The 16095-nt window shown below is 35.2% G+C and overlaps 3 protein-coding genes across 4 annotated transcripts in view; 1 reads left to right on the forward strand and 2 right to left on the reverse strand.

Moving 5' to 3' along the window:
• The window catches only part of LOC134840173 (very long chain fatty acid elongase 2-like), a 392967-nt gene that overhangs the window by 335163 nt on the left and 41709 nt on the right, over window positions 1-16095 (reverse strand). The gene's annotated exons all lie outside the window — the stretch shown is intronic.
• LOC134840172 (ribose-phosphate pyrophosphokinase 1-like) overlaps window positions 1-16095 on the forward strand; it is a 355756-nt gene that overhangs the window by 226344 nt on the left and 113317 nt on the right. The gene's annotated exons all lie outside the window — the stretch shown is intronic.
• LOC134840174 (uncharacterized) lies at window positions 8839-10835 on the reverse strand. 2 transcript variants are annotated; one of them, XM_063855888.1, is made up of 5 exons: window positions 10570-10835; window positions 9939-10081; window positions 9497-9631; window positions 9357-9431; window positions 8839-9279 (listed from the first exon to the last, which is right to left on the reverse strand). In XM_063855888.1, the coding sequence occupies exons 2-5, from the start codon at window positions 10045-10047 to the stop codon at window positions 8969-8971; spliced, it is 630 nt and encodes a 209-aa protein (XP_063711958.1). In that variant the 5' UTR covers window positions 10048-10081; window positions 10570-10835; the 3' UTR covers window positions 8839-8968. The 2 variants fall into 2 exon arrangements, with proteins under 2 accessions (XP_063711958.1, XP_063711957.1); XM_063855887.1 differs by having other exon boundaries at window positions 9939-10103.

The following is a 16095-nucleotide window of genomic DNA, read 5'->3' on the forward strand; positions in this document are numbered from 1 at the left end:
ATTACAAACGTAAAAATTCCAAATTTTTGGCAGACAATGAAAAGAAAACCTTAAAACAGAAAACACTTTTCCAATTGTCTGTTGATTGGACTTTTTGGTATAACTCTTTTCTTTTTCATTTTTGATTCAAATTTGTTGCAACATCCTTGCTGAATTGTGTAGCAAACTCTTGCACACTTTTCTATTGGTTATTTTATTTTCCGTTTCCTTGGAAGTTCTTGCTTTGTGCAGCAACGACCATTTTATTTTTTTAAATTTATTTTCATTGATCTACCCAAGATTCGTACTATCTACATTTGTAGTCTTCAGATCAAACATGATTCAGAAAAGAACTTGAAAATGTTAAACAATAAATAAACGAAATTCGTCAAAAAATGCCTTTCACAATTGATTTACATAGGAAAAAAAAACGAAGAACAAACGATCTGAGGGCAGTCCACGAGATTCTTTACAGATGTAATATTACACTCCTTGCGATGAGCAAGGGTATTGCAACCGAGTACTACACTTTTGTAACCGTAAATAACTTGGTTCACAGAATGGTCAAATGATAAATTTTATAACCGCTGTTTAATAGCATGGTTGGAGTGTATGAAGTGCATATGTACCTTGTATAAACTTTTAAGAGTTGCAAAGCATTTTTTATCTGTGCTGAAAGTTTTTATTGGTTTTGTTTCTGTCGGCTTATTTTCCTTAAAAAATTTTCTATTATTTTTTGTTGGTATTGAATGAGAATAATTATTAATCTTGGTCGCAACTTTTGTTTAAAAGGTTGCGCGACCTGCTGTAATCATTACGTTTCCAAAAAAGAAGGCAATTCGCAAATTAGCTTGTTTTCGCTTTAACTTGTTTAACAAACTAGTTCAACCCTTTACTCACTTGTGGAGGTAACGGCCACGCTAGAGACGACACAAGTAATGGTTTCAAGACTGACAACGAGTTATGTTTTTATAAGATGGTTTTTGGCGCAGCGTAATTAGTATGCATATAGTACACTATGATGGGGGTTGTCATCCATGGATGAGCATTAGGTATAAATCGTGATGGTCATCATGTATTATATGACAACCAATACACCTCGTGCATTATAAGACAAACAATAGTCCCTATGTAATTTCTGATTGTTTTTCTTTCATTAATAGCTACAGTTTTTGTTCCTCTGGGAAATCTTAAAATAAAATCCAGTTCGAAATTAGAAGTGGATCAAGTTTGCGACTTATCTTAGAAAAAGATTAGTCGTACTATTACACTCACCATCACTTAAGTTCGCTTGTGTAAAAACAATAACTAGACGACAGAGTAGACAAAAAACCAAGTTGGAAAATAATACTTGGAACCAAGACCTTTCCTTAAAAATCTCAGAGCTAGATTCTGTCGTCTGCTCGCCGCCTATAAACAAAAAAAGCACTATAGCATAACTTTAGTTAATCTCAATTAATTAATCAGGAGGAGAGCACTCAAAGCGGACTCTTTTGTTCTTTAAGTCTGACAAAGCTAAACAAATAAGTTCACTATCTCCAATCAATCTTTGCGTACTTCAATCAGCAAACCTCATTTTTCATTAACAGTACTGGACAATCAAAGATCTAAGTTTTCACCACAATCTGTAGCAATATCCCGCATCAAAAGTCCAGCAAAAAAGCTCTCCCGAGTCCAAAAAAAACTCTATACGACTTTGCACAAGAATCTCGCCTATCAAAAAAACCATTGCATTCTGAAAGCTTTATTGGAATCGGCATCTGAGACAAAAAATTGGTGCGAAAAAAATCTCCGAGAAATTTCAGTCCTAATGTTTCAAACAGCATGCAGTAAAAAAAACATTATCTGAGCAAACCTAATGGCCCACAGTCATCTGAACATCTGAGATTACTGGCTTTTGGTTAAAAATCCAAGACCGCAACTTGAAAATTTTTCACTTACTCATTTTCCCATTTCCACCCTCTACACCCATTTTCACACTCTACACCTCTTTTCAACCCATTTTTTAAGCCCAGCAAGACAGCATCCTTCTTTCCATTTATCTGTGTTACCCTTGTAATCATATGTCCAATGAAGTGTTCGATACCGAGTCCATGGTATTGGAGTCCTATTTTCTTCCGCTTAACGAACACTTACACTCAATCAGGCGCTTAACCAATACACTAAGCGGCCAGCTGCCTGGAAGAAGATAATGTTTCATAGTACAGCAAAGTTAATTTCACACAAATTTGCTAAGTGGCTTAATGGAAAAAGTCTAGACCCTATTTCAAGCCAATTCCTCGGGCAAGTGTCAACAACAGAAATAATATATCTGAAACGAGCTTTTTTTTTTAGTTGATCAGCCTAATTTGAATTTTTCTTTGAAACCCTTTGCGAAAAAATAAATAAACAATTTTAAATGAATTCAAATAATCAAACAACCTATAATATTTTATACACGGTATCAGTATATCAATTAATTCAATAAAACAAGTCTATCTTTTGATTTGGGCAAATGGTAAAAAATGGATCCATTTTTTACCATTTGCCCAAATCAATTGTTTCAGGGGAATGTGGAACCGCTTCAGTTATAACTTGCTCAGCCTCACCATCCATTCTTCTTTGGTGGAGCACTTAGCTTCGCCTCTGTTTGAATTTCGTCAAACATGTATCTCAAGCTTTAGCTCGACCATTTATTTACTTTCAATTGATTGTTGCAGCATAGCATTGGCAGTTTAATAGCAACTGCAGCTGTTTATGGTAACTAGTATTGGTAAATTTTCAACCGATTGTTGCACAGATGCGAGAACGTGAGACTCATTGTCGGAGGTTCTATTCCAACTCATAGCAATTGTGATGTTTTCAATGCTGAGTTTTACCTTTTTTCCTTATTTCACTTTAATTTTGCTTTTCTAGAGCTACTTAGCTGTTTTCTCGCTGGTGTTTGCGAAGTGCAGCTTCGCGTGTGTGCATTATAATATAATTAGACCCTTTCTCATCGACATCTGAAAAAAGCCAACATTCGAGCTGTTCAACTCGTTTTTAGGGCTCCCTGTGGTGCTCATGTTCAAGATGAACATGTATTTTGATAGATTTTATTTATGGACTGAATAAAGACTTTCTCTTTCCAACGACGAAGAACTATCACGGGCAGAGACACATGATCAATATACATACACATGAGGCGACGTAGTTTTCTTAAAAACTTCTGAATAAGTTTTTCTGGACGTCGATATTTGCGCATTTTTAAGGCGCTGGTTCATTTTTTCAACAGATTTTTCCCGACCTCGCCTGAGATCAGCATCATTTTTATGGTATAACGAGAAGTTTTACGAGGTTAAGTATGCAGATCAAATATGCTTGTCATGACCTAATTAAACATGCCAAATTATGTAACAATCGGATAATGCGAACAGAAAAACTTTTTTAAAACTTTCGGAGATGGTGGTGGCGGGGGGGGGGGGGGGCAAAGAAAAAAGCTGTTTTTTCCATGTTAATGTTTTTTGCAAACCAGGTTTTTTAAGCGAGTAGAAGTTCGTGAGATTTAAAAAACTGTTAGCAAAGCATTTGTTGGCTCTGTACAACTCCCTCCTCCGCATATCGAGTTTTCCATTTTGTTAGTTGTCCTACGTGTTGTCATAGCTGTATGCGTAATGTTACGATGTTTACCATGCAAAATTTCATCGGATTGTGACAACGCAATAATAGTTTTTCAAACTTAAATCCAAATGTGGGGGGGGGGGGGGGTTGGAAAAGAGTCCAATCGTTTTGCATGTTTTTATATGTAAATTCGCAAGGAAATTTCAAAATTTCATGCGTTTTTGAGTGATGACATGGAAAATGAGCGATATAATGGGAAGTTAGGTGGGTATGTTTAATTTTTAGGTCTGCTACACAGAAGATAATTTGATGATGCTAAGATGTCACGCTGAGGTCAAAAACCCAACCACTGGGTTCCAAGAAACAAGCAACGAGTTCTACTTCGTGTTCGGAGCAGTGGACCAGAATCGGTCTCCATTGAAGGTTCCCGAGGTGAAACCAAGAAGCTACGCAGAGTATATGTTGTACCTCGATGGGCGAAGGAGGTTCAAAAGGTTCAAAGAATTCCTCAAACGCTATCATAAACCGTCATCTCGAATGTAAACCCAACTGCAACAGACTTGATTGACTCATTAGAACCATTAAAAATGGATAAATGTGTATTGCGCTTGAATGTTTAAGCTGCATTTCAATGAATTTTAAATTGTAATTAACAATGACAGGACACCTACTTATCAACACCTTTTTTCATCCGTATAGTTTTGCCTAGGAGTTTCACCAGGATCGTTTCATCTGCATAATAAAGCCATGCAAAGGTTAAAATAAATGGGTCAAATTTGGTGTATCCTGTTATATTTTCTGCCGCGCTTCTTTCTTCCTTTTTGCAATGACAATTGGGTTAAACCTGCTTTATCAAACTGGGTTTGTCGATCTAAGCTTCTTGCCTCGCTGGAAAATGGAACAGGACATTTGCATGCTAAGTGCAGCTTTTTTTGAGATTAAAAGCAATCTTGTAAATGTTTTTGTAGAAAAAAAAGTGATTTAATTTATATTTAGTGCTTTTTTTGCAAGACCAATGTCAACTTTCTTAAATGAGTTTTTGCCGGATTTCTAAAATTGCGCTGCCTTATCTTCTTATAAATATTTTCCACCAGTAATCATTTTGCGCAATTAGTGCAGGGGGTTTGACTACTGGAAATAGAGCTCGCATTAATTAGCTCTATATGTTATTCGCCGGGATTTACATAACGTTATTGATATATACGGCGAATCACTCATCAAGTTGTACTCCAACTCAACGGCGAACTAATCCCACTCAAAAAGCAGTCCAAATTTTTCTTGTGAAGTAAATGGTATCAATAATGCGTTATTGGAAGCAAATATATATCACCAAAACCTAGTTTATACAAAGATAGCTGGTTCACACGTAATGTGCACAGCAACCAGCTAACTTGAAAACAGAAACTAAAAAAAATTCTTATATAGATTCTATATCATGGTGATCAAAGGATTGAACGAAAGCTAAGATATAGGAATGTTTGATAATAAAAGTAAATCAGGCAATATCGAAATAATTTTCCTCTAAAAAAGAACAGAAAAGCAAAATTTAATTTAAAAAAAATATATATATGTTTTTTAATTGAGCGGAAAAGTTTTCATGGTTTATAAAAAAATTTAATGATTTTAATTTTTTATGTTTTATAATTATTGAAATTATTTTTTTTTCAGAATTTCGCCAACTCCATATATTGCGCGAGATTATTGAAATGCATTATTCATACGAATTTGATGTTAAGTTCTTATGCATTATGGGCAAATTTAATGTGGTGGCTTTCATTTAATGAAACTCCAAACTAATACATGCAAATTTAGAGTTTTTGTGCATTTTAAAGCTTTTGTGACGAGTTTTTTGCCGCTTTCTCGCTCGCGTTTGCGAAGTTGCAGCTTCACCTCCGTTTATAAAACTGCGCGCTCACTTCATTCGCTCGAAATGAAACTAAAAAGCAAAAATTTCCAACCGGTTTTTTTTTCAATATTGGGAAAATATTGATTTTGATCCGTTTCACTAGCTTGCCTTATAGCCGGGAGCTCGGTAAGATGGAAAAAAATCTTTTAAACCTGCTCAATTTAATATTGACATATTATTTACACACCGGAGCATAGTGTGATAGTTATGTTTTGAACCTGAGTCGCAAATAGAAGTGATACTTCTGGTGGCACAAAATTTCTACTTTTAGTAGCATTTTAGTGCCTCATAAGTGATACATTAGGTAGCTCTTTTGAATCAGGAGGCTAAAGTGGCACAGTAATTCCATGTGTTTTGAAATTTGATTTGCAATGAGTTAAAGGAGGTTATGCTTTTTTAGTTCATCAATTGAAGCGAAAAAAGCTATTGGTTTAAAATACAACAGTCAATTTTAAAACCTCTTCGTAATTATTCCAACTAATTATTTTGGGCGAAGTTCTTGAAAAGCATATTTCCTACAAAATGTGGCTTAACATTTTACAATTTATTGCATGGATGCCTTCGTGTGGCTGCCTTTCTTGTGTTTCTTTCTGGCTGGTATTTTGCCACAGAGGCTGTAGCGTTGCCTGCCTCTGTGTTGGAATTTTAGTTTGAACCTCTAAACAGATTGATTATTGAGAGATCCTGTGTTCCCTGGATGAGTCGAAAAAGTTAATTTTCAAAAGGGCATTTGATATAAATTAACCAATTTTTCAAAATATCCTGGAAACACGGGGTTTCATAATGAAACATCTGTTACGCTGTAGCAAAGTTTTTTGCAACTTTGTTGACAATAATAAATTGCGCTGATCTTTAGATGTTTATTAGGCTTTTAATCAGCTAAATTAACGTTTATATATTTTTTGTGGCCCTCGAATTATTTTGAACACCAAGTGAATTTATGATTAAAAAGATTTTTCTCCTATATGAGCTAATTTTGAACAGCGGGATCGTCGGGTTGACCAGAAAATTACAAACGTAAAAATTCCAAATTTTTGGCAGACAATGAAAAGAAAACCTTAAAACAGAAAACACTTTTCCAATTGTCTGTTGATTGGACTTTTTGGTATAACTCTTTTCTTTTTCATTTTTGATTCAAATTTGTTGCAACATCCTTGCTGAATTGTGTAGCAAACTCTTGCACACTTTTCTATTGGTTATTTTATTTTCCGTTTCCTTGGAAGTTCTTGCTTTGTGCAGCAACGACCATTTTATTTTTTTAAATTTATTTTCATTGATCTACCCAAGATTCGTACTATCTACATTTGTAGTCTTCAGATCAAACATGATTCAGAAAAGAACTTGAAAATGTTAAACAATAAATAAACGAAATTCGTCAAAAAATGCCTTTCACAATTGATTTACATAGGAAAAAAAAACGAAGAACAAACGATCTGAGGGCAGTCCACGAGATTCTTTACAGATGTAATATTACACTCCTTGCGATGAGCAAGGGTATTGCAACCGAGTACTACACTTTTGTAACCGTAAATAACTTGGTTCACAGAATGGTCAAATGATAAATTTTATAACCGCTGTTTAATAGCATGGTTGGAGTGTATGAAGTGCATATGTACCTTGTATAAACTTTTAAGAGTTGCAAAGCATTTTTTATCTGTGCTGAAAGTTTTTATTGGTTTTGTTTCTGTCGGCTTATTTTCCTTAAAAAATTTTCTATTATTTTTTGTTGGTATTGAATGAGAATAATTATTAATCTTGGTCGCAACTTTTGTTTAAAAGGTTGCGCGACCTGCTGTAATCATTACGTTTCCAAAAAAGAAGGCAATTCGCAAATTAGCTTGTTTTCGCTTTAACTTGTTTAACAAACTAGTTCAACCCTTTACTCACTTGTGGAGGTAACGGCCACGCTAGAGACGACACAAGTAATGGTTTCAAGACTGACAACGAGTTATGTTTTTATAAGATGGTTTTTGGCGCAGCGTAATTAGTATGCATATAGTACACTATGATGGGGGTTGTCATCCATGGATGAGCATTAGGTATAAATCGTGATGGTCATCATGTATTATATGACAACCAATACACCTCGTGCATTATAAGACAAACAATAGTCCCTATGTAATTTCTGATTGTTTTTCTTTCATTAATAGCTACAGTTTTTGTTCCTCTGGGAAATCTTAAAATAAAATCCAGTTCGAAATTAGAAGTGGATCAAGTTTGCGACTTATCTTAGAAAAAGATTAGTCGTACTATTACACTCACCATCACTTAAGTTCGCTTGTGTAAAAACAATAACTAGACGACAGAGTAGACAAAAAACCAAGTTGGAAAATAATACTTGGAACCAAGACCTTTCCTTAAAAATCTCAGAGCTAGATTCTGTCGTCTGCTCGCCGCCTATAAACAAAAAAAGCACTATAGCATAACTTTAGTTAATCTCAATTAATTAATCAGGAGGAGAGCACTCAAAGCGGACTCTTTTGTTCTTTAAGTCTGACAAAGCTAAACAAATAAGTTCACTATCTTCAATCAATCTTTGCGTACTTCAATCAGCAAACCTCATTTTTCATTAACAGTACTGGACAATCAAAGATCTAAGTTTTCACCACAATCTGTAGCAATATCCCGCATCAAAAGTCCAGCAAAAAAGCTCTCCCGAGTCCAAAAAAAACTCTATACGACTTTGCACAAGAATCTCGCCTATCAAAAAAACCATTGCATTCTGAAAGCTTTATTGGAATCGGCATCTGAGACAAAAAATTGGTGCGAAAAAAATCTCCGAGAAATTTCAGTCCTAATGTTTCAAACAGCATGCAGTAAAAAAAACATTATCTGAGCAAACCTAATGGCCCACAGTCATCTGAACATCTGAGATTACTGGCTTTTGGTTAAAAATCCAAGACCGCAACTTGAAAATTTTTCACTTACTCATTTTCCCATTTCCACCCTCTGCACCCATTTTCACACTCTACACCTCTTTTCAACCCATTTTTTAAGCCCAGCAAGACAGCATCCTTCTTTCCATTTATCTGTGTTACCCTTGTAATCATATGTCCAATGAAGTGTTCGATACCGAGTCCATGGTATTGGAGTCCTATTTTCTTCCGCTTAACGAACACTTACACTCAATCAGGCGCTTAACCAATACACTAAGCGGCCAGCTGCCTGGAAGAAGATAATGTTTCATAGTACAGCAAAGTTAATTTCACACAAATTTGCTAAGTGGCTTAATGGAAAAAGTCTAGACCCTATTTCAAGCCAATTCCTCGGGCAAGTGTCAACAACAGAAATAATATATCTGAAACGAGCTTTTTTTTTTAGTTGATCAGCCTAATTTGAATTTTTCTTTGAAACCCTTTGCGAAAAAATAAATAAACAATTTTAAATGAATTCAAATAATCAAACAACCTATAATATTTTATACACGGTATCAGTATATCAATTAATTCAATAAAACAAGTCTATCTTTTGATTTGGGCAAATGGTAAAAAATGGATCCATTTTTTACCATTTGCCCAAATCAATTGTTTCAGGGGAATGTGGAACCGCTTCAGTTATAACTTGCTCAGCCTCACCATCCATTCTTCTTTGGTGGAGCACTTCAGTTTTGATTGGTCGATGAACTTGACTATCTGTAACAATTTGCGGCAAATGCTCAGTGTTCGTGACGTTTTCAGTCAAAACAGTAGCATCCATGCTCCCTTGGGCTTCGTTCAGATCAAGCCAGAAGACACTCGGCTGATTAACTTCGCTTGATCTTCCAGCGAAGAAAGGATGAGGTTGCCTCGAAGCTGCCGTTAACCAAGGCGAAAAATCTTGAAAATAATACCTTATCTTATTAAAGTACAGATTAGCTCTTTTTAAAAATAAATTCGATTGCATTTCTTCTCACCTTCTCGACTGTTTGTTCGGGTGAGGTTGCGCGGAGAATTGATAGCAGTTTCATCCCCTCTCGATCCATTCCGACCTTAAAACAAAACGAAGAATTTCATGATTATGATAAAATAGAGAAAAACAATAAGGTTTGTAAACCTAAATCCAGGCGGGCCTCAATTCTCATCCGAAATTCGTTGTCGAACACATCTTCATTTTCTATTCGTGTCGGTGACACTGGCACTGAGTTGAACACAACATCTTGCGCTCTAGAGTCAGTCACTTCCGTCAGACCTGCAATAATTCAAGGTGCGTGTGGTGTAAGAAGAAATTAAGGCTGATCAAAAAGCACAAAACAACAAAACAGTGACCATTGCAACTTTAAACACAGAGGCGAAGCTTAGCTGGGCTAATCTTTCCAATCACTGATACCTATGTATATCTATGTATTCCAATTGATTACAAAAATAGCCAATTTCTAAAACCATGTTTAGTTTAAACACCATTGTTCACAGGAGTAACATGCCTGGAGACTGAGGAGAACACGCGACTGTGGAGACGAACGTGGACAGACAAACAAACAAATAACATGCGTTCTTACTTGAATACATTCTTCCTTCAAGTTTGGGCACTTCAAGCTGAAGATTCCACCCATGTTGATGAAGCTGACCATGCAGACGCCTTCGTTTACCACCGGCACCACGCGGCATGCTGGCCCAGAAGCAAAGCGAAGTCTCTCACAGCCTGCGATGCACACAGAGAGACTCTTTCATAAAAAAAACACAATCAAATCGGCAAACAGTTAACTTTTTTCACATTTCTCCCTCAACTACAGCGAAAAGAATGCTTTAGAATTACTCTGACGGATTTTTTTTTGATAAACCTTACTTTTAGGCTAAGCTACAAGCAAACCAGCAGAATAGGCTTTCGAATATCGCAAAACAAATGAGAAAAAAGTTACTCGATGATTATGCCGATAGCGTTGCCTGAACACGCTACGATCATCATCTAATGGAGTTCTAGAATATAACATTTGCATAAAATTCATTTGAAAACAAACTTTTTTTGATAAACATTTGTATACAATTCATTTGAAAACAAACTTTTTTGATATAAACTTATTCACCTTACACATTAAACAACTTATGAACCCAAAAATTCACTGCAGTTGAAACGTGTTGTTAAAAACATTAATCATCAAAGCTCAATGCAAAGAAAAAATGGATAGTTACCAATTATAAGGGACGCTCTTATCACAAATGGGCCTTGATAATGGTTGGCAGATATTTAGGTCAATGTGTGAACTCTCTTGAAGGTTGGTTTCTCGGCTTTCCTTTAGCTGCCCAACAGCTGTTGGACTGGACAACTTCTAGGAAGATAAGAAGCAGAAATTTGATTTCCAGATCTTGGGATACACAGTAAATCATATCACGAAACTATTCACTCGACGAACAAAAACCAGGGCACAGATATAGAAGTTCTGATGCTTCAAAATAAATCTGAAATCGAATGAAACATCAGACACAAGTTTCAGTCATTTTCGATAGGGTAAGGATACATTTGATTGTTTATCCAGCTCAACCGTCCAGCTTAATTTAGTTGCTTTATTTTTGCAAATAGGTATAAGCTTGAATTAACAAGTGGGTCTAAGATAGTGTCAATCCTTTGCAAACACTGCGATATAATCTAAATAAGAATGTGTTCTTGCGGAGCCGTTAAACGACATCACAATCACATCTTTTAGTGCAAAACCACTACCCTTGAAAGCCAAATCAGAGAATAGCGCTCGCGGACTAAATCCACCAGGATTTAATCCCCCATCGGACCTAATCCCCCAGTATGTTTTAACTTTCCCCACATTAGCGTTAAGCAAAAACGGAACTCTGAAAATAAAATTACATTTATTGATCATAAATAGAGTTCAAATTAAAGTAGAAGCATAAACATAACTAAATCAAAAAGAGAACTAAATTAAAACAATAAATTAACAGCGATAACTTTAAATAGTCAATCTCCTTGTAATTAGCCGCTGAACATACTATGCGTTTTATACGCCCAAAGTTATCTTCTTTCCTCGAAGTAGCTTTAAATGAAAACTGAATTAAAAATACCTTAAATATATACTTTAACATTCCCTGGACGATAAGTTAAAATATGGGGGATTTTGTCCAAGGGGTATTTAATCCTAAGGGGGATTTCATCCTGGGGGATTTTATCCTGGGGGATTATATCTGGGGGGATTTAGTCCTAGACCCATTAAAAGAATCCGATCCTGCCCAGGTTCGAACCCTCTTATTTTGTTGCGGGTCTTTTTCCTACCTCTACGCAACAGATCAATGATACCTTGAAGTAACACTGCTATTTCTGATATAAACGTCTGTGTTAATATCCTTAGCCTTATTGATCAAAATGAACACTTTCAAAATAAACACTAATATTTGCGACTTGGTTAGAAAAAAAGAGCTGATCCTATCCCACAAGCTTTGCTTGTGTAAACAACGACTAGAAAACACAGTCGACAAAAAACCAAGTTGGAAAACAACACTTGGAACTGAGACCTTTCCTTGAAAATCCAGGAGCTAGATTCTTTCGTGTGCTCATAAACAAAAAAGCACCATGGCATAGTTTGCTTTAATCTCGGTGTAATAATCGAGAGGACAGCTTTCAGAGCGGACTCTTTGGCTCTCTAAATCTGACAAAGCTACACAATCGAATTTCACAATCTTCAATCATTGCGTACTTCAATCAGCAAAACTGAATTTTCATAAGAAGTACTGGACAGTCGAAGATCTAAGTTTCCAATTCAATCTGTATCAACACTCCGCATCAAACACCCAGCAGTGAAGTTCTCCCGAGAGTCCATTAAAAAAAACTAACGACCCTGCACATGAATAATCTCGCCGATCAGAAAACCAGTGCATTCTGAAAGCTTTATTTGAATCATTATTCGAGAAAAAATCGGAGTTGAAAAATCGTCCGAAAATTTGAGTCACTATGTTGCAAACAACATGCAGTAAAAAACTTATCAAACCTATGTGCCCACAGTCATGTGAACATCTGAGTTTACTGGTTAGTCAGAAAAAATATTTCGATGAATAAGTGACGATCACAGAATCGATTCAAAGAGAGAAAAATTATCCGTTGACTGTAAATACAGCACTCTTTATTGGTTTTACGGACTGTATGCCAGAGTTAAAGTGTTGAAAAACGACTTTTTGCTATAACTGCGAACTACTGCAGTGCTTAAGCAGATTCGTATGCAGCGCTTATGTAGTCCTTATGTTAATCTACAACGAACCAACCTGGCTTTTTAAAGAATAAAAGTTAACCTTGTAACGGCTCGACTGTTAGATGTCTTACTGTTAGATGTCACGACTCTTTGATGTCACGACAAAAATGGACAAAAAGGACTGCAGCATCAAGAAAGGAGAACCTGTTGGATGATAAAAGATATGACTCCTCGACAATTCTGGCCGCTAGAAAAGTAGAGTAATTTCCTCTGTCGCATGAAGGAGACACGCGTCTCTGTAGAGTCAAAACCCGACAACGAATTGCATATTAAACATACAAAATTGAGAAATCATATACTCAGAAAAGATCTAAAGGTGCAATATTTCAATCGCTCAGATGAAATTGCACCAAGGCTGTGGAGACTTCAAAAAAATAGGAAGAAATAACTAAAAGTCAAACAGCGAAAACTCAAGAACAAATTTTATGAAATTTTCCAGAAAAAAAAATCAAAGCCTACATTTCGTTCATCGACACATGAAAAACTAAACAGCGATAAACGCCATTGCATGCTACACAGCAAAACCTCAGGCAAAAAACTGACTTAAGAAACTAAAAACTAGCTTCCCGGGGAGCTGATAAAACTTCTTGAGCTTCAAAAGGTTCATAAGGAGGCAAAAAAACTAATTTTACATACGCCAAAACTATTAAAGCCAAGAGTGAATTTGAAACAAAAACGCAATAACTATAAACGAAACCGAAAAAATCTTGAAAGCTGAAACTTAAAAACCTAAATCTTTACTAAGTTAAGAATGACGCGCTAAAAACTACACACGATCAAAAAACAATGCTTTGGAAAGTCAGCCGGCAACCAACAAATAAGCAGAGACAAAAGATAGTATTACAATTCAAATTTTGGACCCTTCCCAGAAAAAGAAATATCGAACAGACAAAGAAATATCGAAAAAGAAAAAACGAAAAAGAAGTTCTGGCCATGCTTCGATCCCCAAAATTTTGGCTTTCAAAGCACGCATTTTACCTCTAGACAAGGAGGTAGGACTTTAAAAGTACTGAGGTTTCGAAATATAGCAACATTCCATTCAAACCGATTTGCACGAAAAGTTGTTTACGCGAAAAATCCCGATTACTAGTGAAATAAAAAAAGAGTTGGATACAGTGCCTGAAAAAATACATGATTGATTTCTGTCAAATTAGAAATATCTCAAAATGGTGAAAAAAAATAAAAATAGCTTGAATTGAAAAAGTTAATTTCACAGAACTGAAATTAGTACGCGAAAAATCCCGATTACTAGTGAAATAAAAAAAGAGTTGGATACAGTGCCTGAAAAAATACATGATTGATTTCTGTCAAATTAGAAATATCTCAAAATGGTGAAAAAAAATAAAAATAGCTTGAATTGAAAAAGTTAATTTCACAGAACTGAAATTAGCAACGGAAGAAAAATTATGAAGAGATTAGAAAGCCGAAATTGCCTGATTAGAAAACCTTCAAGTCGAAAAAAAACAAGAATGAATAATTATGTCCCACGTGCGAGAAAGCGCAAAAGTTCAGGAGTTTTAAAATATACAAAACTCTGCATTTAATAATTTGGAATTTAAAAAACTATAGGCAACCACACTAACGTTTCATGTAATAAATTAGAATGTATTAAACCAAACTAGCGCGTAACGCACCTCCGGTGCTTCGAATTTTCAACAACTCATAAAAAAACCGCATTTATTGGAAAAAAAACATTTGCATTCTTTGATTGTCCTCTAACAGCAACCAATTACAGGGTTGGTAATTTCAAATTTAAAAGTTTTTTAATCATATTTTTAATCCAAACTTTGAAAAAACATAAAATTTTGCGACATTTTTTATAGCTAAGTTTATAATGAATTAAAAACGTCATATCTCGGAAACTAAAAGCAATTGATCAGTCGCATTTGGACGCAAGATTTGTAACCTCCTGTGAGTTCTCGGACAGACTCAAACTACAGAGTTCGAAATTTCAAAATTAAAAAAAAAACATAAACTTCAGTTTTCTGAAAATTTTTTGAATATCACAAAAATCACAAAAAAGGTCACACCTGGAAAACTAAAAAGATTTGAGCAGTCAAATTTGGAGCAATACCCCCCCCCCCCCCCCCCCCAACTAAAGGTTTGGAATTTCAAATTTGAAAATTAAAATTTGAGTTTTCTCAAAAATTTTTAGAAAAAATCAGAAAAAACTTGTCTCGAAAACTACAAAGATTTGAACAGTCAAGTTTGGCGGCTAAATTCGCAATTCCTGGGAGTAATCTGACAGAGCCTCACTATAAAAATGGAAACTTCAAACTTTGTTTAATTTTTTATAGCTAAGTTCTTTGAACAATTTTAAAATGAAAAACATATAAGAACGTCATATCTCGTTAACTAAGAACATTTGGGCAGTCGCATTTGAAGACAAGATCTGCAATTTGGAACTCCTGATAGTACCCTCACAGTACCCAACTACAAGGTAAAGAAATCCAATTCTTTTGAAGTTTTAAAATCTTCAAGAACTTTTGAAGTTTTAAAAAGTTTTCTGAAAAATTAAAAGAAATAATAAAACACGTCATACCTCGAAAATTGGAGGCAAGATTTAGAGCAGTCAAATTTGGAGACGAGATTCGCAATTTCTGAGAGTACTCTGACAGCGCCCAACTACATGGTTGAGATGATCACACTTTGTGAACTTTTTAAAGTTTATTTTTCTGAAATTTTTTGAAAAAGTCCTAAAAATCGTCGTATTTCATTAACTGGGTGTATTTGGGTATTCATAATTGGAGGAAAAAACCGCAACGCCTGGAGAAGCCTGACAGTATTTCACTAATGGGTTGTTAATTTTAAACTTGGTGAAAAAACAGGAATATCGAAAAAAAATTTTAACCATTGCAATATACGATATAGCTTAAGCATGAAAAAATTCTTTCGTTGAGCATGCAAAAATAATACGTTGAAAGCTTAAATATGGCGAGATAGTGAAGCCCGCAATTTAAATATATAATAGATTGCGATTAAATAATGAATTTCAAAAATCTCGCGTAGTAAATCTAGTTGGAAACTTTCTGCAAAGCTATTTAAAGTATTACTGTTTTAAGAAATACCGTTTACAGTTCAATTGATAAAATGAAAAAGCATCAACTGTGTTAGCTTATTACTAATCAAAAGTCAAAGCACTTGGCAATATACTGCTAATACAGCCAACGGTTTGAAAAGTGTCAACAAAAGTAGCACATTTATTTGCCACTTTGGTTGTTAGGTTAGAAAAAAAAGTTGCATTGTACTATCACACTACGCTACGCTCGTGTAAATAGGATATATTTAAACTGCTAACATGCTCAATATTGCAGTATTTTCCAGAGCAGAGACCAGGAGATGAGCCCTGACAAATTTCTTTATGGCAAAAAGTCTAGGAGCCTGTTTCAACACAATTGCTATTGCGAAATATAACAAGACTGCTCGTATTAGGGCGAAGCCATGAACTTTACGACTGTCTTTTAAGCTG

This window comes from Symsagittifera roscoffensis, chromosome 2 (genome assembly GCF_963678635.1).
Source record: "Symsagittifera roscoffensis chromosome 2, txSymRosc1.1, whole genome shotgun sequence".
NCBI lineage: Eukaryota > Metazoa > Xenacoelomorpha > Acoela > Convolutidae > Symsagittifera > Symsagittifera roscoffensis.